This window comes from Lepisosteus platostomus, chromosome 5, assembly GCF_059453375.1.
Source record: "Lepisosteus platostomus isolate fLepPlt1 chromosome 5, fLepPlt1.hap1, whole genome shotgun sequence".
In the NCBI taxonomy this organism is placed as follows: domain Eukaryota; kingdom Metazoa; phylum Chordata; class Actinopteri; order Semionotiformes; family Lepisosteidae; genus Lepisosteus; species Lepisosteus platostomus.
In genome coordinates, this window is record NC_142615.1 from 68,398,490 (window position 1) to 68,424,912 (window position 26,423).

General features: G+C 49.2%; 4 protein-coding genes across 11 annotated transcripts in view; 3 read left to right on the plus strand and 1 right to left on the minus strand.

Moving 5' to 3' along the window:
* The window catches only part of LOC148671873 (uncharacterized), a 641,462-nt gene that overhangs the window by 345,423 nt on the left and 269,616 nt on the right, over nt 1-26,423 (minus strand). The window lies entirely within an intron of this gene.
* The window catches only part of LOC148671881 (GTPase IMAP family member 8-like), a 423,522-nt gene that overhangs the window by 147,309 nt on the left and 249,790 nt on the right, over nt 1-26,423 (plus strand).
* Nucleotides 12,824-14,412, plus strand: LOC148671893 (GTPase IMAP family member 4-like). Its single transcript, XM_088632809.1, has one exon. The coding sequence runs from the start codon at nt 13,117-13,119 to the stop codon at nt 13,939-13,941; it is 825 nt and encodes a 274-aa protein (XP_088488935.1). The 5' UTR covers nt 12,824-13,116; the 3' UTR covers nt 13,942-14,412.
* The window catches only part of LOC148671894 (uncharacterized), a 47,294-nt gene continuing 35,734 nt past the window's right edge, over nt 14,864-26,423 (plus strand). The window contains exons 1-6 of one of the 3 annotated variants that reach the window (XR_015937095.1): nt 14,864-15,177; nt 15,993-16,240; nt 16,505-16,627; nt 17,139-17,292; nt 17,492-17,536; nt 17,629-18,402. Coding sequence is in view for 2 of the 3 variants with exons in the window: in XM_088632802.1 (XP_088488928.1) it covers nt 15,021-15,177; nt 15,993-16,240; nt 16,505-16,627; nt 17,139-17,292; nt 17,492-17,536; nt 17,629-17,912 (1,011 nt within the window). In the remaining variant the exon portion in view is untranslated. Of the gene's footprint in view, nt 15,178-15,992; nt 16,241-16,504; nt 16,628-17,138; nt 17,293-17,491; nt 17,537-17,628; nt 19,972-26,423 lie in introns of those variants that run through there. The other 2 variants (XM_088632802.1, XM_088632803.1) reach the window with 2 other exon arrangements.

The window sequence follows — 26,423 nt, forward strand, 5'->3', positions numbered from 1 at the left end:
CAGTGGTGCAGCTGTAGAAGCTGGTCAGGATGTGTGAAGGCAGGCTGAACTTCTTCAGTCTGGGGAGAAAAAACAGGCGCTGTCTTGTCTACGGGGTTGGTGTGGTGGGTCCAGGTCAGGTCACCTGTGATGTTGACACCTAGGAATTTGAGAATCTGGACCACTGCAGACCCACTGATGTGAACCCTTCTTACCTGTGGAGAGGTTGGTCTCCTCTCATGTGTCACCTCCCTGATGCTCCTGTCTCTCCTCCTGTTGCAGTGAGTGAAGTCGAACCCAGACTCCAGCCCCGCCCCTCTGAGCTGAGACTGGTGCTGCTGGGCAGGACTGGTGCTGGGAAGAGCGCAGCAGGAAACACCCTCCTGGGCTCAGAGGAGTTTCCCTCTGAAGCCAGCAGCTCGGCAGTCACTCAGGAGAGCCGGAAGAGGACAGGACAAGTGTCCGGGAGACGGGTGACTGTGGTGGACACTCCAGACTAGACTGCCCCGGGACCCCACGCCTTCCTCCTGGTTACCCCGCTGGGCCGATCCTCAGGGGAGGAGAGGAGGACACTGGAGACAGTCCTGGAGATATTCGGGGAGAGGGCCCTGGGACACACCATGGTCCTGCTCACCCACGCTGATGAGCTGACCAGCAGGACGCTGGAGGAGTCTGTGCACACAGGCAGCAGGGAGCTACAGTGGCTGCTGGAGAAGTGTGGGAACAGGTATCACACCCTCAAAAACAAGGACAGGGGCAGCACTCAGGTCACAGAGCTGCTGGAGAAGATAGAGGTGCTGGTAGCAGGAAACAAGGGCAGCTACTGCAGCACTGAGACGTACCAGGAGGCCGAGTCCCAGATCAGACAGAGGCAACTGCAGATCCTGAGGGACAGAGAGGAGAGCAAACAGAGGGAGGAGGAGAGACTAAGGGAGAAGCACCAGAAGGAGCTGCAGAACTTCCTCCGCAGGATGGAGGAGGAGATCCAGACACGAGAGGAGAAGATCAGAGCGCTGGAGGAGCAGATAGCAGAGCTGGAGGAGAGGCTGAGGGAGGAGAGGGATGAGGGGAGGAGGAGAGAGCTGGAGGAGGAGCTAAGGAGAGAGAGAGGGGAGAGAGAGAGGCTGGAGAGAGAGATGGAGGAACTGAGAGAGGAGCAGGAGAGGGAGAGGAGACACACAGAAGGGAGATGGAGGAGCTCAGGCAGCACTATGAGGAAAAGGCCAGAGAGGAGGCAGAGAGACACAGAGAGACTCTCCAGCAGGTCAGTGTGTCGACAATACAGTTCACTCCAGCAGGACAGGAGCTGCAGGAGGGAGATCGAGGAGCTGAGAGAGACAGTAGAGAGACACAGGAGAGAGAATGAGGAGCTCAGTCAGTGTTATGAGACAAGGGCCAGAGAGGCAGAGAGACACTGCAGCAGGTCATACACTTAACCACACAGTCTCTCCCAGCAGGACACTATACACTGTCACTATATAAATTAGAGTCAACAGCACACTCTATACTCCAAAACATTCTTAGCTCACTGAAAACTCATCTATAGAACCTTTAGTTTCCGGTTGTTGTGGGACCTAAATTGAAATAATTACTTTTGATAATGTACACATTCCTGGTTACTATCCAACATCAATTCCTCTTTCGCTTTTCGCCCGTGTTTCCATGAGGCAGTTTAAAGTTTTTTTCTGGCTTATTCAGTGCTCTGACATTCAGCTTTGCTGGCAAACGCCTCTTTTATTTCTGACGTTTTTCTTTGCTCCTATCGGCATCCTTCACTGTCTTCAGCACAACCACACTACTTGTATATATGCACACACCATGGACACACGGCAGCTCTACTTGTGCTGAGTTTTATTCCATTTCTATTACATCTATTATCATGTAACCTTATTTTCATAACCTCAATTGTGATTCTCGTGAGCCCGCAGAAAAGACATTGCATTGTCAGCAACTGCTGCTGCATGCTGTATTGTTGTGCATTTCATGAATAAACTTTGATTCTGATTTGAACTCCTCCATCACTCATTTCAGTCCACTCCTCCAAGCTCTGTCAGCCAGCGCTGGTCTGTATTGTGCAGCGTCACCGATTAGCACCTACCTAGCACACCAACAACATGAGCTGCATTTGTAGAACATTCACAGGGCCCTAAAACCTCTTGGTATTTCAGATTTGAATGGTTACAGTAATGTCTATAATCTGTATGTGAGTGTTTATCCAGTTGTGGTTCTTCCAGTGTAAAACACAGGGTCTCCCCTCACGAGGATGAGGATGGTGGGGAACTGCTGTCTGTAACGATTCTCACTAAACCAAGTGTGTTTGTCCTGATGAAGACTCTGGTGCTGATATGTTAATAGTTTGTTAAAGATATACTTCGCAGTGTAGAGTGTTCAGTTGACTCTATTGTTTACAGGGCTTTTCTCCAGACAGCACCCCTGTAATTTTGGGGTGTGCTTTCTTTCCTGTTCTCTCTGTATTGGGGCTGCCTTGAACAGCAGTCCAGTTCTTTATTACCTGTGGTTTTGTGTGTCTGACTGATGGGGAAAAATCCCAGACAGAGACTGGATCCCTGGATCTCTTTGAGATCTTACAGCAGGCTCAAGGAAAGGATCACTGTGTCTGAATCTCTCTCCGAGACTCCAGACAGCTGACCAACACGATGACGTGACAAGGACACTCTCTGATTGGTCCAAAGAGAGCGTTAAGACTCAGTCACATGGAGTAACACTGAGCAATTGTGTCTGTCAATACTCCACCAATCCTTACTAAATAACTCCACACACCCTTTGAGTGAGTCCTAACAGAGCCTTGTAATCTTTGGTTTCTCTGAGAACAGTCCCGATGTGACAGACACTACTGTAACAAAGCCAACCAGCTCCACTCTGCTGTCTCTGGAGTCTCTGTGTGGCCTCATCTCGACTCTGTGCCTTCAGCTGGCAAACAGAACCTTCTCTGGCTCAGAGGACTGAGGAATTCTGGGATCGCAGGTGCTCTGTTTATAATCGGAGCTTGATAGATGGTAAAGAGGAAAGTGAAGGAGTCGTGTGTCCTGAGGGATTTTGTTTCCAAAACTGTGGATCAATTTACACAATAAAATCGGACAGCAACTGAAGGAGAAAATTTAATTCAACCAGGAAAATGTCTTTAGTTCTGGCACAAAGTCAAACAGAGAAACTCCTCCACAATCAGTGAACAGTATTTCCCTGAGTCAACTGGCCTCTGATTCTGCAGACTGTACTTCTTCATGTACTCACCTTTTTATACAAGACAAAGACATCCAGCTTGACCGGTCAATTGAAGGATGTTGATGACTTTTCTGTCGTACAAGATGTTTTGGATTATATTAGGATGAGCCACAGCCAGGAGCTCAAACCTTTTCAGAATCAAGTGGTATAGCGCCTGACTAATCCATATCTGGAGACACCGGCCGGGATGTTAAATTGCTTTCTTGCGGGTGAAGAAACTGTGAACAATCTGTTGGTTTCCTGATGATGAGGTGTCCCGGGAAGCAGGTTTTCCACGTTCCTGCTGAAACTCTCCCCTCTCTGACCTCTTCTCCAGCTCGTGCCGTTATATCTGGCCCTGACTCCCTCACTGCTGATGGGTCAGGGTGTGCGGACGTCATCATACAGCTCCGGGTCACAAGACCTCCGGCTCGGTCCTGAGACCGGCTCGGGTGCAGGAGGCAGGAGGTGGGCGGGTGACTCCAGAGGGGGGGAGGTTTTTCTGCCCCTGCAGCTGCTCGCCAGGCAGAGGGACTGCAGGTGAGGGGGGGTGTGGGGGTCCCACAGGCGGTGTAGCGAGGGGAGCAGCGGAGGAGGGGAAGCCTCTACCCACGAGGCCGTAAGGCAGCAGGGTGGCGGTTTGAGCTGGAGCACCGGAGGGGTCGTGAATACTCAGGGGCGCCTGACAGTCCGCCTGGTGAGTGAGCGTTTCTCCAGGCCAGACTGGAGCTTGTCTGTTCGACAGCAGCGTCCCCAGGCTGCCTCCTTCTCGGTAGAGGACCAAGGGCGTCGAGCTGTCCAGAACAGCGGATCATCTCGGAATGTCACCCGGCACGGCTGTCACTCAACACCGACAGCGTCACTGCCTGACCTTCAGTCCTCAGCGGTGGGGTTGGTTCTGGGGCGAACTCGTTCCTGTTTCAGGACAGGAGTGAGTGTCCTGCTGGTTGAAACTGTGTTCCCACGAGGTCCAACCTGTCACGTCTCATTGTGAATAAACTGCAGCACGAAACCCAGCACACGCTTGTGTAGCTCGAATGTACTGTCAGGGCGCAGTGTAACAGGGTGCTCATACACTGGAAGGATGGTTGAGATCTCGTCATTACGAGATAATCTGCTATCCAAGAGATAATCCGCAATCTGTTAACCCCAGCAGTCTGTAAAGCAGTCAGACTGTGGGACTTAAGGTACAGACGCCCGCAGGAAGTCGCCCAGGGGGGTTGTGGGAATTGTAGTTCGTTACTAGTAGCTATCGCCTGCTGTGGGGAGGCGTTCAGACAGGGTTACACACAGAGCGGACTACCTGCCTGCATGAACTTCTTTAAAACAGCCCCGGGTGAAAACACAGGCTCATACAACTGCTCTGGGACCGAACTACAATATGAGGTATTAATACATATTTACAAAGAAACTACAGACTGGAAGTGATCTGAGAAAACAGTTCACTCGTATTTAATACAGTTTCGATTTGATAAAGGAACAAGTAACAGGTTTATTCCTGCTGAAAGAAAGAAAACGTTTCGGCCGTGGAGTCTTCTTCACACCTGAAACCTGTTACTGGTTTTATCTTGTGTATATATATATATTTGTCATTTATTGTTCTTGTCACTCAGTAAAGCGCTTTGAGAAGCCCCCTTTAAAGGCGCTATATAAAATAAAGTGTATTTATTATTATTAGAAAACGCACACAAACACGACCCGTCCTCAGCTGGACCCGCAGACCCACACGAACCGGACCTGTCGAACCTGCGGCGGGTTTGTACTGAAGCGGAGTGAATCCGGCCCGTCGTCATGGAAACCAGACTGACCGGAGAGGCCGTCTCTACCCTCCCCTGCTGGTCTAATAATAATAATAATAATAATGTACTCGGCCGTCTCTCTCTCCGCCGTGTCCGCCGGTCCGGGGCAGCTGGAGTCTCTCTGAGAGCCTGTCTCTCACTGCGAGTCTCTCCGTGTCCACACTCCTGTCGACAGCAGGCCAGGCCGCTCTTCCCCTCAGGAGAGGAGGACGATCCAGACTCACGGCTGGGAGTTCAGTCTGAGTTTTATTATTTTATTTTATTTGTGGTATTTCAATGGCGCGCTCGCGCGGAGCTCCGGGCGACCGTTAAGATTCGAACAGCAGGCGCGCGCCTGTCCGCCGATGTCGCGAGATCATTCAAGTGTATTATATTTAATGTATTATTATTATTAGTAGTAGTATTATTATCATCAGTACAGAAGTCCCACGTTGTAAACCAGTTGATCCAACCCGGATCAAGACCAGAACCGAGAGCTTCATCAGTCTCAGGACTCCTGTCACGACTGTAGTCCCTCCCCCTTAAGGGCGCTCCGGCTCTTTCACGTCGGACCTGAATCTGTGCACCTGCCCGCTGTTCCAGCCTCCTCCCAGCCCACCTTAAAAGCCAGACGGCTCCTCAGTCCGCGTTGAGCCCCGTATCATGCGAGCCCGAGACCTGGATGCGTCATGGTTTTAAAGCTTCACTCTCTGTTCCCCCCGCCGGTTCCGACCCGGTTCCCGTTTTTAACCGTCAGCCTGGCTTTGGACCTTTTGCTTTTCCGGGATTACGCGTTGGACTCTGTTCTGGGTCGTGTGCCTCGGCCGCCAGCCCTTCATGGACAGGTCTTCATTCATCCCCTGCTGCCTGCCTGCCTTTCTCCGCAGTGTTTCCTCACTCAACCCCGGATTGTGTCGCGTAGGGTCCGGAAAGAACTGTTCCTCACACCTCCCTCCCACTGGTGTCCTTTTCTCTCTCTCTGTCCTGTGTCCTAACAAACCCCACTAATCCCCCGTGTGGGAAAGAGGACCCGCTCGTCCCTCCTGTCCTGTCTGCTGGTCAGTACAGATCAGGACACTGTGTGTGAGAGTAGGGGTGTGGACCCCAGTGTCCCGATTGCTGGTCAGTACAGATCAGGACGCTGTGTGTGAGAGTAGGGGTGTGGACCCCAGTGTCCCGACTGCTGGTCATTACAGATCAGGACACTGTGTGTGAGAGTAGGGGTGTGACCCCAGTGTCCAGACTGCTGGTCAGGGGTGCTGCTTAGTCGGGGTTCGGTCTGTACTCCCCAAATTCCCTCTTCTCAGTTGTTTGCAGGTGGGATGAAGTGGGGTCCCTGACTGTAAAGTGCTTTGGAGATCCTTTTAGATCAACTTTCCAGAACCCCAAACGAGAGTTTGCTTATGAAAAATAATTTTAAAAGTATTTTTAAATTCTTAACTGATTAGATATACCAGAAACGTTCATATCAGGTGGCGTCCAAGACTTCATTCTGCCCTGATGAGTTAATCATTAACTGAACCCAGTAAATCTTTTATCAAGAGCCACTGAGAGGACAAAGTCCTGCCCTTCAGATCACCAGGAAGAGACGGAGAGAGAGATGGCAGAGTTTAGGAGCTCAGTGCTCAGCCCTGGTGAGTTTTCTCTTGTTCTACCTGTCAGAGTGTCGGTAAGGGAGTCACTGAGGGTCTCTTCTCTGTCACAGAGCACAGCAGCAGCTGGAGAAGTGTCTTCCTGTCTGCTGAGAGTGTGTTCTGTCTGTCAGACACACGGGGTCTGAACAAGGAGAGAGACAGGAACTGTTTTACTTTCACTTTCTCTTGTTGGGGATCAGAGATCGGTAGTGTAAACTCAAGCTGTTTGGACTGTACTAAATATTTTAGTAAGGTGTTTATTTAAGGTAAAATGATTGATGTAAAACCTGACCATGTGCTGATGGTATTGGATTCACACTGTTAGTATTCATGATGCTCAGACACGCTCAGATATGAACATTTCCTGTTTGTTGCTCAGAGGCCGTGTTTATTGTACAGCTGATAATACCAGAGAGGAATCAGTACAGATGAACAACAGAGGAATTTATTTGGCCCATAATTAGTAGTGATTCCAGGTTCTCGTGCAGCTGTTTCTCCTGTCTTGACTGGGCAGCTTGTCCCCTCCCTCAACCCCTCTCTGTGTACAGTAGAGCCCCATGTCCTGACTGGAGAAGCTCATCCAGCTGTGTCTGGAGAGAAGCCAGGGTATCAGCCTGTTCCCCTCTCCCACCTCTCTCTGTGTACAGTAGAGCCTCCCACTCCTGATTTTAAGTCTTAGTGTTGCTTTGAGCCTCAGTGTTAATTCTGAGGAACTCTGAGGTGTCAATACCTAACTGGTCTTTAATGATGACTGACTGTCACTAAGGATGTTGAATATTTTGTATATATTTATGGTTCCCCATCTTCACCCTGTCAGTGTGGGACACTCCCTTCAGACTATAGAGACTCAGTTCCTCCAGCTTATCAGTTTCACTGTTTTTAAACTAACATCATGCTAGTTCTCTTCAGTGTGGATCACAGTAGATAGTTTCTAAGCAGTTTGAAACTATACAACACAGAGATTTCCCAGCCAGGTGGCTGAGTCCCAAACATTTCTTTATGAAATGTGACATTTTAGACTCACTACTGAAGAATCAGGATGGACTGAATGATTTTACAGTTTTTTACATGTGTTTTTAAAATAAGGTGGTATAAAGGTTCATTCTGAACACAGGAGTCCCATATATGTCTGAACTGCCATTGGACACTCAGAGTGTTAGTGGGACTCTACAGGGCCCTCCAGAAGTATTGGCGCCCTTGGTAAAGATGAGCAAGGAAGGTGATGGAAAAAATGTCTGTGTTGTTTATCAGATGAGAGAAATCTAACCTTTCAGTGAGGTTAAATTATTCTAAGAAAAAAAATCCTGATGAAAAATAAACATGTACTATTGAGAGAACAGTTAATATAAAAATATATATATTTTATATAAATTGTAAGAATACAGAATAAGAATGTTGTAAGAATACAGTCTGATTAACAGAACATTTTTGTATACCACAGAATACACAGAAATATAATCTCAATAATCTGTGATCTTTCTCTCTGACAGCGGAGGGACAGGCTGATGCCCATGAGGCACCACAGCGTCTCTCAAAAAATGGCCTCCTCAGTTGATCTGTTAGTGTCAAAGGCAGCTCTGAAGTCCAGCAGGACAGGAGTGGGTGAAAGAGCCCATCAGCAGATCATTAGAACTCCAGACAAGAGCTGTTTATGTACAGTGGTGTGAAAAAGTGTTTGCCCCCTTCCTGATTTCTTAATTTTTTGCATGTTTGTCACACTGAAATGTTTCAGATCATCAAACAAATTGAAATATTAGACAAAGATAACACAAGTAAACACAAAATGCAGTTTTTAAATGAAGGTTTTTATTATTAAGGGAAAAAAAAATCCAAACCTACATGGCCCTGTGTGAGAAAGTGATTGACTCCTAAACCTAATAACTGGTTGGGCCACCCTTAGCAGCAACAACTGCAATCAAGCGTTTGCGATAACTGGCAATGAGTCTTTTACAGCGCTGTGGAGGAATTTTGGCCCACTCATCTTTGCAGAATTGTTGTAATTCAGCCACATTGGAGGGTTTTCGAGCCTTAACCGCTTTTTAAGGTCATGCCACAACATCTCAATCGGATTCAGGTCAGGACTTTGACTAGGCCACTCCAAAGTCTTCATTTGTTTTTCTTAAGCCAATCAGAGGTGGACTTGCTGGTGTGTTTTGGATCATTGTCCTGCTGCAGAACCATAAACACAGACTTTTCAGATGACACTTGAGTCACTTTGAAAAAATAGATCTGATACAAGGAAAAATCATGAACATCAGGTAAAACTATGTAGTTAGTTGATACTCAAGGTTAATTCCCAGATGTTCATTCTGTAAGTTTCCTTCATAATGACTTTTAAATTTTGACTTTTGAGCAAACTGAACCCTTCTTATCTGTGGAGAGGTTGGTCTCCTCTCATGTGTCACCTCCCTGATGCTCCTGTCTCTCCTCCTGTTGCAGTGAGTGAAGTCGGACCCAGACTCCAGCCCCGCCCCTCTGAGCTGAGACTGGTGCTGCTGGGCAGGACTGGTGCTGGGAAGAGCTCAGCAGGAAACACCCTCCTGGGCAGAGAGGAGTTTGACACTGAGGGAGTAACTGAGGAGTGTGAGAAGAGACAGGGTGAAGTAGCTGGGAGGAAGATCACTGTGGTCGACACTCCAGGCTGGGATGAGTGGCTGATGAGGAATGATCCACAGCAGATCAGACAGGAGATTGTGAAGATTGTGTCTCTGTGTCCCCCAGGACCCCACGCTCTCCTCCTGGTGTTTAATCTGGACTCAATCACAAACTGGAGATCAGTGAAGGAACATCTGGAGCTTCTCAGTGAGAGAGTCTGGAGACACACAATAGTGCTGTTCACCTGGGGGGACACACTGAGACACACAACCATTGAGCAGCACATTGAGAGAGGAGGGAAGAAGCTCCAGTGTCTGGTGGAGAAGTGTGGGAACAGGTATCATGTTCTCAACAACAAGAACAGGGGCAGCACTCAGGTCACAGAGCTGCTGGAGAAGATAGAGGACATGGTGGCAGGAAAGAGTCACTGTTGTTATGAGATTGAGGAGAAGGATTTACAGGAGATGGAAGAGAAGTTCAGGACTTTGGGAATAAGGAAGAGACAGAGGATGGAAGAGCTACTGCAGAAGGCAGTGGGACCCCAACTGCTTCCCAAAAGTGAGTTCATGTTCTCTTTCTGATAGGGGTCACACCTCAGTACAGTCAGTCTAATACAGATATTAAATGGGGTCATGTTATCATATATTAAAGCTTTTGATAGAAGTCTGAGTAGCTCTGAAATGATTCATATATTTTCATTTTTTAATGAGATAAGTAATAAATGTTAACTTTGTGTGATGTCCTGGATACCCAGTTCTACAGCAGGGCTCTGCAGGAAAAGACTCACAGCTGTGTTGGAAACAGAGTCCCTGTGGGGTATCTACCCTGTAGAACAACAGGTCACCACTGGGTCACACTGTGAGCTCTGCTGAGACTGATCACTCACTGCAGCTCATCTCAGTGCTGAGTTTCTGAAGAGGAATAATCTGTGATCTTTCTCTCTGACAGGGAAGGGACAGGCTGATTCCCATGAGGCACCACAGCATCTCTCAGAAATCAGGATCGTGCTGCTGGAAGAGAAAAGGTCTGGGAAGAGCTCAGCAGGAAACACCATCCTGCGCAGAGATGAGTTTGATACTGAGGGAGTAACTGAGGAGTGTGAGAAGAGACAGGGTGAAGTAGGTGGGAGGCAGATCACTGTGGTCAACAATCCAGGGTGGAAAGTGTGGAGTTCCTCTTCTCCATGGATAAGAACTGATCCACAGCATGTCAGACAGGAGGTTGTGCGCAGTGTGTCTCTGTGTCCCCCAGGACCCCACGCTCTCCTCCTGGTGATTAATCTGAACCCATACAGAGACTGGAGATCAGTGAAGGAACATCTGGAGCTCCTCAGTGAGAGAGTGTGGAGACACACAATAGTACTGTTCACCTGGGAGGACAGAGTGAGAGACACAACCATTGAGAGAAGAGGGAAGGACCTCCAGTGTCTGGTGGAGGAGTGTGGGAACAGGTATCATGTTCTCAACAACAACAACAGGGGTGACCGCACTCAGGTCACACAGCTGCTGGAGAAGATAGAGGACATGGTGGCAGGAAACTATGGGCTGTACTTCACCACTGACATCAAAGAAATAAATACTGAACGAGAGATAGAGGAGCTGAGACAGAGGGAGGAGGAGAGACAGAGAGAGACAGAGGAGCTGAGACAGAAGTATGAAAGAAGGGAGAGAGAGAGAGAAGAGGAGCTCAGACAGAGGTTGGAGGAGGAGTGGAGCAGGAGAGAAGAGGAGCTGAAGGAGAAGATGAGAAAGACACTGGAGGAAGAGGAGCTGGAGAAAGAGACAGAGGAGCCCAGACTGCCTGTCAAGAGGAGGAACAGTAAAGACAACCCTCTCCTCAGTGAGTGTGATTGATGCTGTATTACTGAGTCACTGATCTTACTGGTCACCAAACTGAGAGATTCAACCATCTTGTGTCCTGTTAGGAATTAAAATCATACTGTGCTCCGCTCTGTACTGCGTTACTAACACAGTGGCACACAGATCTGTGTCTGTTTAAATCCTCTGTGCTGTAATTGAACTGTTTTCTCTCAGGGAGATTAGATTTAATCCATCACACAGCAGCTCAGTCTCTGTAATCTGTTCCTCAAGACTGTGGGACCAACACTCAATCAATCAAGGTTTATTGATCGATGCACGAACAGTACAGCACACAGCGGTGTTGTCAGCATTGAAATCTGCGAGCTCGTTAAAGGCTCGTTAAGAGGGATAGAAGAGTTGGAGGACAGGAATTTATAGGGGTTAACATTGGGATACAACAGATTACACAATTGCAATTCACAAATTGTGGTGAACTAACTCAAGGATAGGCGGTATTGAGGTGTTCTGACAGTAGTAGGGTTCAGGGCAGGAGGTATTTAGGTGTCCTGACAGTAGTAGGGTACAGGAAAGGAGGTATTTAGTGCTCTTCGTAGGTGTCCTGAGAGTGCCAGTGCCCCCTGTTAGTTCAAGGAGGTAACTGCAGGTGTTTGCTGTGGTTGGCTGTTCAGCAGTCTCACTGCCTGGGGGAAGAAGCTGTTCTGACACCTGGTGGTCTTGGTCTGATACTTCAGTACCGTTTTCCAGATGGTAGTAGAGAGAGCAAGTTGTGTTTAGGGTGACTGGGGTCCCTGAGGATGGACCTGGCCTTCTTGAGGCATCTAACACAGTAGATATCCTCTGTGTTCAGTAGCGCAGCCGGTAGTGTTCTGAGCCAGTGTCACCACCCTCTGGAGGACCCTGAGCTCGTGGGCGGAGCAGTTACCACACCAGGCAGTGGTGCAGCCGGTTAGGATGCTCTCAGTGGTGCAGCTGTAGAAGCTGGTCAGGAAGTGTGAAGGCAGGCTGAACTTCTTCAGTCTGGGGAGAGAGAACAGGCGCTGTCTCGTCTACGGGGTTGGTGTGGTGGGTCCAGGTCAGATCGCCTGTGATGTTGACACCTAGGAATTTGACAATCTGGACCACTGCGGACCCACTGATGTGAATGGGTGCCTGGTCTGTTCCTGTGGTCCACCATCAGCTCCTTAGTTCTGCTGGTGTTGAGAGAGGCTGCTGTCCTGACACCATGCTGTCAGCGTTTCTACCTCCTCCCTGTAGGCGGACTCATCACCGTTCGTGATCAAGCTGATGATCGTTGTATCGTCCGCAAACGTGATGATGGAGTTTGTCTTGTTCCTGGAGACGCAGTCGTGGGTAAACAGGGAGCAGAGGAGAGGGCTGAGTTTGCAGCGCTGGGGAATGTCGATGTTCAGAGTCAGGGTGGAGTATGTACTTGTGCCGACTCTGGGCATGATGCCCAAGAATAATTCCCAGATGTTCATTCTGTAAGTTTCTTTCATAATGGCCAGCAGCCCTATCACCCTGCAACTCCCAGCTGGCAGCCCCACTGGAGCCCAGCAGGTGTGAGCCTGGCCAGTACCTGGAGGGGAGACTGCTGGGAAAACACTGAGGCTGCTGCTGGGAGAGGTGTGAGTGGGGCCAGCAGGGGGCGCTCTCACCCTGCGGTCTGTGTGGGTCCTGGTGCCCCAGTATAGTGACGGGGACACTGGACTGTAAACAGGCGCGTCCTGCGGATGAGACATCAAACCGCGGTCCTGACTCTCTGTGGTCGTTAACAATCCCAGGGTATTGTTAGGGGTGTTACCCCAGTGTCCTGGCGAAATTACCCCCCTGGTCTTTTTCCATCATGGCCTCCTAATAACCCCCCTCTCTGAACTGGCTTCATCACTCTGCTCTCCTCCCCACTGAGAGCTGGTGTGTGGGGAGAGGACTGGAGCATCATCCAGGTGGGGCTGCACACTGGTGGCGGTAGTGGGATCCCCATGACCTGTAAAGAGCTCTGAGTGGAGTGTCCAGAAGAGCACTATAGAAGTGTAAGCAATTATTATTATTATTATTATTATTATTATTATTATTATTATTATTATTATAATGACTTTTAAGTTAAGTTTGTCAAGAAATGACTTGAGCAAATTGTACTCCTTTTACCTGTGGAGAGGTTGGTCTCCTCTCATGTGTCACCTCCCTGATGCTCCTGTCTCTCCTCCTGTTGCACTGAGTGTAGTCGAACCCAGACTCCAGCCCCGTCCCTCTGAGCTAAGACTGGTGCTGCTGGGCAGGACTGGTGCTGGGAAGAGTGCAGTAGGAAACACCATCCTGGGCTCAGAGGAGTTTGACACTGAGGGGGTAACTGAGGAGTGTGAGAAGAGACAGGGTGAAGTAGCTGGGAGGCAGGTCACTGTGGTCGACACTCCAGGCTGGGAGTGGGATAATATAAAGTCCACCTCAGAGCAGGTCAAACAAGAGACTGTGTACAGCGTGTCTCTGTGTCCCCCAGGACCCCACGCTCTCGTCCTGGTGATCCCTCTCATCACACTGAGAGAGAAACAGAGGAGAATAGAGAAGGAACATCTGGAGCTTCTCAGTGAGAGAGTCTGGAGAGACCCAATAGTGCTGTTCACCAGGGGGGACAGACTGACAGACACAACCATTGAGCAGCACATTGAGAGAGGAGGGAAGGAGCTCCAGTGTCTGGTGGAGAAGTGTGGGAACAGGTATCATGTTCTCAACAACAAGAACAGGGACGACCGCACTCAGGTCACAGAGCTGCTGGAGAAGACAGAGGACATGGTGTCAGAAATGAGTGTCTTTCCTTACATGATGGACAGAAAACTTCTGCAGAAGATAGAGAAAAGGAAGTACAGTACTCTCTCTGTACAGCACACTGACACACAGCTCTCTCTCCTACATCACTGATCCTCTCTGTACGACACACTGACACACAGCTCTCTCTCCTACATCACTGACCCTCTGTCTGTACGGCACACTGACACACAACTCTCTCTCCTACATCACTGACCCTCTTTCTGTACGACACACTGACACACAGCTCTCTCTCCTACATCACTGACCCTCTGTCTGTACGACACACTGACACACAGCTCTCTCTCCTACATCACTGACCCTCTGTATGGCACACTGACACACAGCTCTCTCTCTCCTACATCACTGACCCTCTGTCTGTACGGCACACTGACACAGAGCTCTCTCTCCTACATCACTGACCCTCTGTCTGTACGGCACACTGACACACAGCTCTCTCTCCTACATCACTGACCCTCTGTCTGTACGACACACTGACACACAGCTCTCTCTCCTACATCACTGACCCTCTGTATGGCAGACTGACACACAGCTCTCTCTCTCTCCTACATCACTGACCCTCTGTCTGTACGGCACACTGTGGTGAGCGTTCTGGCGCACTATGGCTGCCGTCGCATCATCCAGGTGGGGCTGCACATTGGTGGTGGTGGAGGGGAGACCCCATTACCTGTAAAGCACTTTGAGTGGAGTGTCCAGAAAAGCGCTATATAAGTGTAAGCAATAATGATAATAATAATAATAAGGATAAACATGCCAAGTTATTGAATATTCATTTTTCTCACCAAGTCTTATTGTTAACAAAACACAATGGCCAGTTACCTGACAATAATTGTTGTCATTAGACAGGAAGGAGAGGTTGTCTCTCTTAGACTGCAGTATGGAAGTGTGGAACTTCTATATTTCTGTGTCTCCAGTGTCAGTGCTGTGTCTTTGTCACACAGTCCTGCCTCAGTTCTCTCTTTTTGTGTCACTGTACTGCAAGCGTAGAATTTCTTTATATTGTCTCCAGTGTCAATGCCCTGATGTCTGTGGTGTCCCCTGTCTCTGTGGAGTGTTGAAAGTGTGGTGTCCTCTGTCTCTGTGCAGTGTGTTGACAGTGTGCTGTCCTGTGCAGGTATCTCTGCCCGTCCGCGGGTCAGTTCTGGTGCCGTGTCACTGGGCTGGTGTTTGTGATGGCGTCGGGGGGCGAACTGGAGTATCAGACCACACACTGGGACATGGCGCTCCTGTCCTCCACTGGCCAGCTTCCTGCAGGACCCCTGTTTGACATACACTGCCCCCAGGGGGCGCTGAGGGAACTGCGGCTACCTCACTGCGAGATCGATGACCGTGAGTCTCAGGCGATGTTAACAGTTTCTGTATTGACAGTGAGTACAGCTTCAGCTCAGCTACAGCAGGAGACTCTACCCTCTACCACGGAGTCTGGTGACAATTTGCCCTCTGTGTAACAGTGTGAATGAAGATGAGGTTGCTTCTGGGATATGCTGGACTCATCCCTCTCTCCAGCCTCTGGAATCTGTTCCAATCCATTACTGAACCTCAATCCCAGGGCTTCGTTGCTGACCCTTAATTAATCTCAGTTAAAGGCTTCATTACTTTAATTCAGTTATTCATGGCCGCCGAAGGCCATGTCACATCGTTAACAGAAATAATCAGTGATCTTCAGCCCTAAGTGTCGTGTCATGTCACTAGGTTGAAAGATGAGCTGGAATGGAAGTCAATGAGGAGCAGAGCTGGCTCTTGTGAGCCTCTCCATTCCGGCAGTCCTCTACTGTGGACGTGACTGATTGTCGAATCACACTGGAGCCAACGTCCTCAGGTTTAATCAAGACAAGCTCCTCCAGCATTGAGTTGATGGTCTCTGGTTTACAAACCCATCTCACTGACCCGGCACTTGAGGCCTAACTGGCAAATACTAACCAAGGTGGTCCAACTCCACAAAGGTGCTGCACCCACTGCTCTGAGCCCAAAGTCTTATAGCTGAGAGGGATGAGTCCTTGGAACAAACAGGGAACAGCTGGGGTGGAGTCTAGGGGTGTAACTGAATCGTGGGGCTCTCCTACTGGACTGGAAGCTGTGAAGATGTGAGCAGTCTTACAACAAACAGCCAAAGGAATCATGACTCACTCAGTGTCTTCCTGCAGGCAGGAGTGACTTCCTGTCGGTGGCCCATGTGAGCTGTGGTAATCTTGAGGTGCTGTCGCCCCTGGAGGTGACACAGACCCATGTGAGGGTGTCCATCGCCGGCCTGTCCCTGTGGGGCCTCGTGAAGAGCGTGTTCAGATTCAATGTCAAGGGACAGGTGCTGCTGTTCCTGCGGCCGGGGGATGGCGTGAACCTGCTGCCCAAGTTGAATGTGTTTGTGCTCCCTGAGAACGTACTTCTCAGCCAGGTACAGGGGACTTCCTGTCTCTCTGTCTGTCTACCTCCCCAACACTTCCTGTCTCTCTGCCTGTCTACCTCTCCAGCACTTCTTGTCTCTATTTGTCTTTCTCTCCCAACACTTCCCATCTCTATGCCTGTCTACCTCTCCAGCACTTCCTGTCTCTCCAGCACTTCCTGTCTCTGTCCGTCTGTTTCTCCAGCACGACGTCGTGGCATGCTTCTGTTCCCCCGTTCCCAGCAGTGTCACCCTGTCCTCTCCTCTCCTCCACAGGTCACCGAGCAGCAGGACTGCAGCAGCACCTTCATTCAGACGAGCTCAACCTGTAAACTGACACCGCAAGCAACGTACAGAGTGTCAAGCAGCAGCAAGGAGATTAAGATAATCCAGCCTGAGGTAATGGTTGTCCTGTGATACAGACAGAGATCACTGGCCTTTATGACCCAAACTGTTGAGAGAGCATGAGGGAGAGACAGAAAGATCTAGAGAGAGAGAAGCAGGAAAGACTCGGGTCATGAAAGGGTGATCTGAGTATCATCAGTGTCATCAAAGCAATGAAACAGGTGGACCCATCCAGCAGATACACAGAGAAAGGAAGGGGCCCGAGTTCTGACCCGTGAAGAACACCAGGGGGGTAGAAGGCCAGAGCCTCACCAGGACACTTGGAAAGAGCAGTTCAAGGGACAAGAAGAGAACCAGCCAAGAGCAGCACCTGAAATACCCAGGACAGGAAGAGGATGTGGCCAGTCATGTCAGAGGTCAAGGAGAATTGGGATAGTGGAGAGAGAAGCAGAAAGCAGAGTCACAGAGTCTGTAGAGGGAGTCCAGCTGACTTCATGCTCAAAAAGGATTTGCCTGCGTGACAGACTGCTAGCTCTTTAACACAGCGTTACTGTTGTTCTTCCAGTCCGAGTGCTTTTACTGCAGTTATGGCCCGAATTTCCACCCCACATTCGAGGTGTTCCTGGCCCACGGTGCGATGAGACTGGACCTGGTGTTGCTGAAATGCGCCACAAAGGACGGAGAAAAGAGGGTGTGGAGCCGCATTGTGCAGCTGCCAGGTAACAGATCTACTGAGAACATGGTGGGTTAGAGGTCAGTATGGCCTGCTAGTGAGTGTGACAATCATGCCAGGCAATAGCTGACTTGAGATGCATCTTGTGTGTCCTGTGGGTGAGTAGTGTCTTTACGAGAGACTGTGTCCTGTGGGTGCTGTGCTGGTCAGGGTGAACATGGCTCTGTCTCTTTCTCTCTCTGCAGTCCCTGTTGTTGAGACCAGGACCCCAAATACTTCTGCCCCTCAGAGTGAGTCCCTCTGTCCTCTTTGAGTATCTAGAGCTGGTTCCTCAGCCCTTGTGTAGGAGCAGCCAGTAGAAGGGTGTCTGTGTTTGTTTCAGGAATCGCGCTCATCAGCAGAGAGGAGTGGGCAGGAACCTTGAATGAGGTGATCGAGGAGCTGGATGCAGACGAGTACAAGAAGCTGAAGAACATTCTGAACCAGAAGGGGATGCCCCGGGGTGTACTGGGAGACATCGAGAAGCAGGACCTGGCCCACAGGATCGTCTCCCACTTCGGAACGGAGGCGTCTGTTCATGTCATTCAGGAAGCCATGGCCAGAATTCCTCGGAACGACGCAGCGATACAGGAATTACTGAAGCCCTTTGTGGAGCAGCTGAGATAGAGAAGGAGCATAAGGACACCCTGTAGGACTACAGTGTTTCACCATGAGGGAGTCACTCCTGAGGGACACACAGTCGTCCTCTCTCGGCTCACAGCGACGCCCCTGAGCCACACAGAGAGCGTGTGAGGAAGATCACACAGGCTCCTCTGAGCCTGCACTGGTCCAGCCCATGAACACAGCAGAGCTGCCACTCTGTAGCCTGATGCCCTCAGAGCTCGGAGCTCAGCAAGGCTGGGAGACTGTAAGGAAACCAGGACGCTTCTGCTGTCTGTGGAGGTTGTGGACCAGCAGGTGGCGCTGTTCCCTCTGGAGCTCTGTGACCCAGGACAGTGACCAGGGACACTGGGCTGTTGGAGGTGCTGCACTTCAGATGAAACTTCTGTAGCACCAAGGCGTAGCATAAACATTTCCCAATAATCTCTGCCCTTGAGTGAACGACAGTCCAGCCCCTGGGAGTCTGTCCGAGGTGGGTTTCTCTGATGAGCACAAGGTCCTGACTCCAACACAAACCAGAGGGTCCAATTTGACATCTCCCGTGACAGGAAATACTCATGTGGACCCATACTGGTGGGGTGACGGGTCTCCTCTGGAGTTGAGCTCTAGCTGGGGGTAACCGATCAAACATCTGAAAGACGAACAGCCAATGAGGAGCCTGAAGAGCTACACCTGATGATGTCGCGGCCAATCAGCAGATGTGATCACTGGATTTGAAAAGGTACCGAACCTCCGCAGAGACTGAGGGAGAAGCACCAGAAGGAGCTGCAGAACCACCTCCGCAGGATGGAGGAGGAGATCCAGACACGAGAGGAGAAGATCAGAGCGCTGGAGGAGCAGATAGGAGAGCTGGAGGAGAGGCTGAGGGAGGAGAGGGATGAGAGGAGGAGGAGAGAGCTGGAGGAGGAGCTGAGGAGAGAGAGGGGGAGAGAGAGAGGCTGCAGAGAGAGATGGGGGAGGTGAGAGAGGAGCAGGAGAGGGAGAGGAGAGAGAGAGAGGAGACACACAGAAGGGAGATGGAGGAGCTCAGGCAGCACTATGAGGAAAAGGCCAGAGAGGAGGCAGAGAGACACAGAGAGACTCTCCAGCAGGTCAGTGTGTCGACAACACAGTTCACTCCAGCAGGACAGGAGCACAGGAGCTGCAGGAGGGAGATCAAGGAGCTGAGAGAGGCAGTAGAGAGACACAAAGGGACAGTAGAGAGACAAAACACAGTGATAGACAGACTCATTGTGTGGCATCAGAGACACACAGGAGATACAGGAGAGTGATTGAGGACAACAAGCTGCACATCGAGAAGAAGGTCACAGAAGATGACTGAGACAAGAGCGCACACAGCCCGCAGGCACACAAGAGCACACACAGCCCACAGACGCACAAGAGCACACACAGCCCGCAGACACACAAGAGCACACACAGCCTGCACAGACACACGAGAGCACACACAGCCCGCAGACACACGAGAGCGCACACAGCCCATACAGTAGTCACAACGTAGTCTCACACACAACCTGGAGGCACTCAAGAATACATAACCCTCAGACACATAGAGAACACACACAGCCCGCAGACACAAAGAGCAGACACACAGCCCGCAGACACAATGAGCAGACACACACAGCCCGCAGACACACACAGCCCACAGACAGGAGATCGAGGAGCTGAGAGAGAGCTGAAGACACTGAGACAGGAGCAGGAGAGGGAGAGGAGGAGCTCAGGCAGTGTTATCCGAGAGACAGAGAGACAGAGACACTGCCGCAGGTCAGTCACTGATCCACACAGTCTTTCCCAGCGGGAGAGGAAGACCGGATACTTCCTGGACACAGAGTGAGGACTTTCCACTGAAACACTGATCTCTTCCTCGTAAGAGATCTGACTCACTGAAAACCTGCCCTTAGTGTCCCATGTGAAGAAAACTACTTTTAAATAATGTTCTATTTTGATCATGTTTGTATTTTGCTATTCTTTGTATATATATATAAATGTCATGAATACTTTTGGATATAATTCTGACATTGTATATGTGTGTGTAACAGAATATATGTATATAATTGTAACAGTGGAACAGTGAGTTTGTATCCAGCTGTGGGTCTGGCGGTGTCCCACCCGGTATAAGAGCACAGTGTCGCTGACCGGGACTCCGCGGTGGGAAAGTGGCCGGTTGTGCCCGAGATGGCGAGCAGCTGTTTCCGGCGGGCGCCAGGCAGGGTGGGCCAGGACAGGCGTGAGGCGGCCGGGCTGTGTCTGCGGTCCCAGCGGGGGCGTGTGCCTCCTTCTCACAGCGCGTCTGGTGTGGGTGTCCGAGGGGCTGCTCATGAGGGGTCTTGAGGAAGAGACAGAGGCGCTTCAGCGCGACGGTCAGCCACACTGCGCGCATCAGGCCGGCCGATCGCTCGGACACACAGACCTTTCTGGAAGAGAAGCGCATTTTCACCTCCTTCAGCCGGAGTGCAGCTGCAGAAACACACCGCTCGCTTGTGCAGAAGGACGTTGAAGCGCCGCTGGAAAACCGACGTGATGATGAAAGACGTCGTTTCATTACGGCGCCCAGACCTGCTGCCGGCTCGTCCGGCACCTGGGACTTCATATCTCGCAACGGCGACTTACAATCTCAGAATCACTTTATTTCTGGTCATTGGGACTTTATATCCCGCAACTGTGACTTACAATTTCAGAATCACGACTTTATTTCTGGTCATTGGGACTTTATATCTCGCAACGGCGACTTACAATCTCAGAATCACGACTTTATTTCTGGTCATTGGGACATTATATCTCGCAACGGCGACTTACAATCTCAGAATCACGACTTTATTTCTGGTCATTGGGACTTTATATCTCGCAATTCCGAGTCAGAAAAGTCATAATTTCGAGATCTAAAGTCGAAACGGCGAGAAACCGCGGCGCGTTTTTCTTTACTTTCACTCCCTGGCGGACACGGCTTCCACATTGGAGGGAGAGAAATGGACTTTTATGTTTTTATATCGACTTTATTCTCCTGAGCCGATCATCAGAGAGCAGAACTGGCGCCAAAACCCGCTTCTGGCTCGTCCTCCGGGTGCCGCTGCGGCGCCGGTTGCTAAGCGACGCTCCGAGCCCGAGCGCTCGAGCTCCTCTCGGGGCGGTTTTATTCCCAGCTGAGGAGCCGCTCCTGTCCTGGAAATCCCGGGAAGGACTGGGACTCCCCTCCTGTGGGCTGGGAGGCTCTTCCCGGGTGTTTCCGCAGACGAGGGGAGTCCTGGTGTCCTGGGAAAAGGCCCCCTGTGCTGCGGGCGTCTCCGAGAGAAACGGGCTGTTTGTGTGGGAAGATGCTCTTTCCTCAGGAGGGGAAGATCCGAGCGGGAAGGAAAGTTCTGGAAGTGCGTCTCCTCTCCGGCTGCTCCGGTCCCAGTGACGGCGACACCGGGACAGGACAGGAGGGACGAGCGGGTCCTCTTTCCCACACGGGGGATTAGTGGGGTTTGTTAGGACACAGGACAGAGAGAGAGAAAAGGACACCAGTGGGAGAGAGTCCTGAAGCTCTCAGGTCTGGTCTTGATCCAGGTTGGTCCCGGTCCCAGTCTACACTGGTTTACAATGTGGGACTTCTGCCCTGACACGACCCCACAGGTGTCTCCACAGGAGACGGGAGTCCTGTAACGTGTAACCCTACAATATTTGATCTCCTGACTGTCTGTTATTCTCCCCAATATAATCCTCTCAGTCTGGTATGAAATACCAGCTCCTGTCAGTCAGCTCTGTTACAACAGGCAGGATCCCTTTAGTCCTGCAGGGCTTGATTCCGATTTTTATTCAACTACTTCTCTCATAATCACCTTTGTTTTCCAACAGCGTTTCTGTATCATTCTAAAGAAGCGAACAATAGGTTTCTACTGCTGTACTTCAGCTGGAAGGAGGTAAAAACACACGTTCCTGTTTCTCTTCAATACCTGGTCCTCTAGGCTGGTCCTCTGTCACATCAGCTAAAAAGTCACTTTTTAGGTTGAGTCCTGAAACTGCTGGACGAATCTCTGTTCTCATCACATCGCAAACTGGAACAACAGCACCTCCAGCAAGCATGTCGAAGCCAATACCGCCCTGCTCCTCAGAGAAAGTCTCTCTTTTCTGCAGTGACTCACTGTTGGTGCTGCTCTGGGCCACAGTGAGAATGACACACCCAGGGTTCAACTCGCTCGTTAATTAGTCAGTCGTTAATTGATCCCGGCTTCATCAGCAGTTTCCTGAGAGGAGCCAGGGTATCGGCTTGTTCCCCCCTCCCACCCCTCTCTGTGTACAGTAGAGCCTCCTGGGCAGCTTGTGAACCCGGGGTCAGTCACTCAGAGGGCTTATAACAGCCCTGCCCGAGGAGGAGGGCTCTTGTGAGCGTCACTCGAGTGTCCCTTATGTCCATTGGAGGAGAGGGTTGAGGCAGGACGTCACTCCACCGTGGTGGAAGCCCATTGGCTGAGAGGGGACAGGGGGGCGGTCCCTGCGAGAACTCGGGGCAGGTTCGCGTCTCGTTTGAAGTTTGAATTCCTAACGGTCGCGCTTCCCGCCTTTCCCGCCGTGAGGGCTCCTGCCCTGCTGCGGTTTCCCGAGTTTGAACTTATTTTATCATTAATAATTGGTTTTAGTCAGCTTTTTATTAGAATATACAAGCTTTCTTCTTTCCCGCCCTCATGGACGCCGTGTCTCTGCGTCGCCGAGGTGAAGCCACAGGTCAACCGCGGTTTGAACACGTTTCAATCACTCAATTCGTGTGTTTTAAATATAATGTCGTCTAGAGCAGCAGTTTGTTCTTCACGGATGTAGATATCGGCATCAAAGGAGTGGAAAAGTGTGCGTTTGCGTCAGTGTCATCAATATCATATGCTATCAATGTTGTAACGCTAATATAATATAATACTGCGTCAGTATAATCGGTCTGACAGAGTTTTCGCCAGGCTGGGGCTCTTCAGCACGTTTATACACCTGTTAAACTTGACTGAGTCCAAAGTCAACGCGTTTCTGGACGTTTCTGCGCACCGAGAGGACGTTTGCTGTTCGTGTTGGAGACGGAAGATGTTTCCCGGGCTGTGGCGGTGAGTGGCGACTTGTCCCTCCGTTTCTTCATTGAAATCGTTCAGTCCTCAGGCTGATGAGAAAACAGTCATAGGAGTGAGAAAATGTCTGTGGTGAAATTGTCAAAAGTGTGTCTTTATCATTGAGCTCGACGGGTTTGAGGTAAAATTGTGTCAAAAGTGTCGGTTTATCATTGAGCTCGACGGGTTTGAGGTAAAATTGTGTCAAAAGTGTCGGTTTATCATTGAGCTCGACGGGTTTGAGGTAAAATTGTGTCAAAAGTGTCGGTTTATCATTGAGCTCGACGGGTTTAGGTAAAATTGTGTAAAAGTGTCTTTTTATCGTTGAGCTCGATGGGTTTGAGGAAAAATTGTGTAAAAGTGTCTTTTTATCGTTGAGCTCGACGGGTTTGAGGTAAAATTGTCAAAAGTGTCGGTTTATCATTGAGGTCGACGGGTTTGAGGTAAAAATGTGTCAAAAGTGTCGGTTTATCATTGAGGTCGACGGGTTTGAGGTAAAATTGTGTCAAAAGTGTCGGTTTATCATTGAGGTCGATGGGTTTGAGGTAAAATTGTGTCAAAAGTGTCGGTTTATCATTGAGGTCGATGGGTTTGAGGTAAAATTGTGTCAAAAGTGTCGGTTTATCATTGAGGTCGACGGGTTTGAGGTAAAATTGTGTCAAAAGTGTCGGTTTATCATTGAGCTCGACGGGTTTAGGTAAAATTGTGTAAAAGTGTCTTTTTATCGTTGAGCTCGATGGGTTTGAGGAAAAATTGTGTAAAAGTGTCTTTTTATCGTTGAGGTCGACGGGTTTGAGGTAAAAATGTGTCAAAAGTGTCGGTTTATCATTGAGCTCGACGGGTTTGAGGTAAAATTGGGTCAAAAGTGTTTTTATCATTGAGCTCGACGGGTTTGAGGTAAAATTGGGTCAAAAGTGTCGGGTTATCATTGAGCTCGACGGGTTTGAGGTAAAATTGTGTCAAAAGTGTCGGTTTATCATTGAGCTCAACGGGTTTGAGGTAAAATTGGGTCAAAAGTGTCGGTTTATCATTGAGCTCGACGGGTTTGAGGTAAAATTGGGTCAAAAGTGTGTTTTTATCATTGAGCTCGACGGGTTTGAGCTAAAATTGGGTCAAAAGTGTGTTTTTATCATTGAGCTCGACGGGTTTGAGCTAAAATTGGGTCAAAAGTGTGTTTTTATCATTGAGCTCGATGGGTTTGAGGTAAAATTGGGTCAAAAGTGTGTTTTTATCATTGAGCTCGACGGGTTTGAGGTAAAATTGGGTCAAAAGTGTCTGTTTATCATTGAGCTCGACGGGTTTGAGGTAAAATTGGGTCAAAAGTGTCTGTTTATCATTGAGCTCGACGGGTTTGAGGAAAAATTCTGTCAAAAGTGTCTGTTTATCATTGAGCTCGACGGGTTTGAGGTAAAATTGGGTCAAAAGTGTCTGTTTATCATTGAGCTCGACGGGTTTGAGGTAAAATTGGGTCAAAAGTGTCTGTTTATCATTGAGCTCGACGGGTTTGAGGTAAAATTGGGTCAAAAGTGTCTGTTTATCATTGAGCTCGACGGGTTTGAGGTAAAATTGGGTCAAAAGTGTCTGTTTATCATTGAGCTCGACGGGTTTGAGGTAAAATTGGGTCAAAAGTGTCGGTTTATCATTGAGCTCGACGGGTTTGAGGTAAAATTGGGTCAAATGTGTCGGTTTATCATTGAGCTCGACGGGTTTGAGGTAAAATTGGGTCAAAAGTGTCAGATTATTATTGAGCTCGACGGGTTTGAGGTAAAATTGGGTCAAAAGTGTCAGATTATTATTGAGCTCGACGGGTTTGAGGTAAAATTGGGTCAAAAGTGTCTGTTTATCATTGAGCTCGACGGGTTTGAGGTAAAATTGGGTCAAAAGTGTGTTTTTATCATTGAGCTCGACGGGTTTGAGCTAAAATTGGGTCAAAAGTGTGTTTTTATCATTGAGCTCGACGGGTTTGAGCTAAAATTGGGTCAAAAGTGTCTGTTTATCATTGAGCTCGACGGGTCTGAGGTAAAATTGGGTCAAAAGTGTCGGTTTATCATTGAGCCCGACGGGTTTGAAGTCACGCCGATCACGCCGAGGTGGGCCAGCGGTTGTGTGGTGTGGGCCGGTTTCTGAAATAACCACATGTAAGACTTTGGTGCTTAAAATGTTCAGGGAGAAATGGAAGACTGGTGTGTATTTTTTCTTTAAAATACTGTGACATAATGTTTGTTCCTAAATAAATATCGTTTATGACCTTCAGATGCATTATGCTCCTCTTCCTTTTATGCTCAACTACTAAAATTTCCCTTTAGTGGTAAAATTCCATATAAATATTCAATACTAAGCAGCTTAAAATGTGCACAGTAAAGAGATCAAATGATGAAATCTTTCCACGACCGACCAACGCACCACGAGCGCCTCTGTCGGTCATTTTGGCCGGCCAATCACGTACCGCGGTATGATGTAATGATTTGCGTGGCTGAATCTGTATATAGTGGCTTTCTGGACACTCCACTCAACGCGCTTTACAGGATACGAGGACTCCCCTCCACCAACACCGGGGTAAGTGTGTCTTTTTTTTTTGTAAGTGTGACGGGTTTGAGATGAAATTGTGTAAAAGTGTCTTTTTATCATTGAGCTTGGAGGGTTTGTGGTGAAATTGTGTAAAAGTGTCTTTTTATCATTGAGCTCGACGGGTTTGAGGACAAATTGTGTAAAAAGTTTTTATCATTGAGCTCAGGGGGTTTGAGGTAAAATTGTGTAAAAGTGTCTATCATTGAGGTGAAATTGTGTAAAGGTGTCTTTATCATGGTAAAATTGTGTAAAACTGTCTTTTTATCATTGAGCTTGACGGGTTTGTGGTGAAACTGTAAAATGTCGGTTTATCATTGTAAACATGTCTTTTTATCATTGAGCTCGATGGGTTTGAGGTGAAATTGTGTAAAAATTGTCTTTATCATTGAGCTCGGGGTGTTAAACTTTCTTTTATAATCCCTTTAAAGGTGGCTTCTCAAAGCGCTTTACAGGATGACAATAATAAATAAGAAGAATACACAAGATAAAACACAATTACAATACACAGAGGAGACTTTGGAAGGTGGTACTAAGAAGAGCAGAGGGGTGAAGAATGGAACCAGTTCAGTAAAGACTTTTCTGAAGAAGAGGGTTTGGAGTCTGGATCTGAAGGAGTTTAGAGAAGGTGACCCTATGATATCCTTGGGGAGAGAGTTCCAGAGCTTGGGGGCAGAACAGGAGAAGGTCCTGTCACCCCAAGAATGTAGAGGGGCTTGGGGGACAGTAAGGAGAGCAGAATTAGCAGAGCGAAGGTTGTGAGGTGGGGAGTAGGGCGATAATAGTTCAGACAGGTACTGAGGTGCCAAGCCATGCAGAGCCTTACAGGTGAGCATGAGGATTTTAAAGTCCACACAGAATTTAACTGGATGCCAGTGCAGGGACTCCAGGA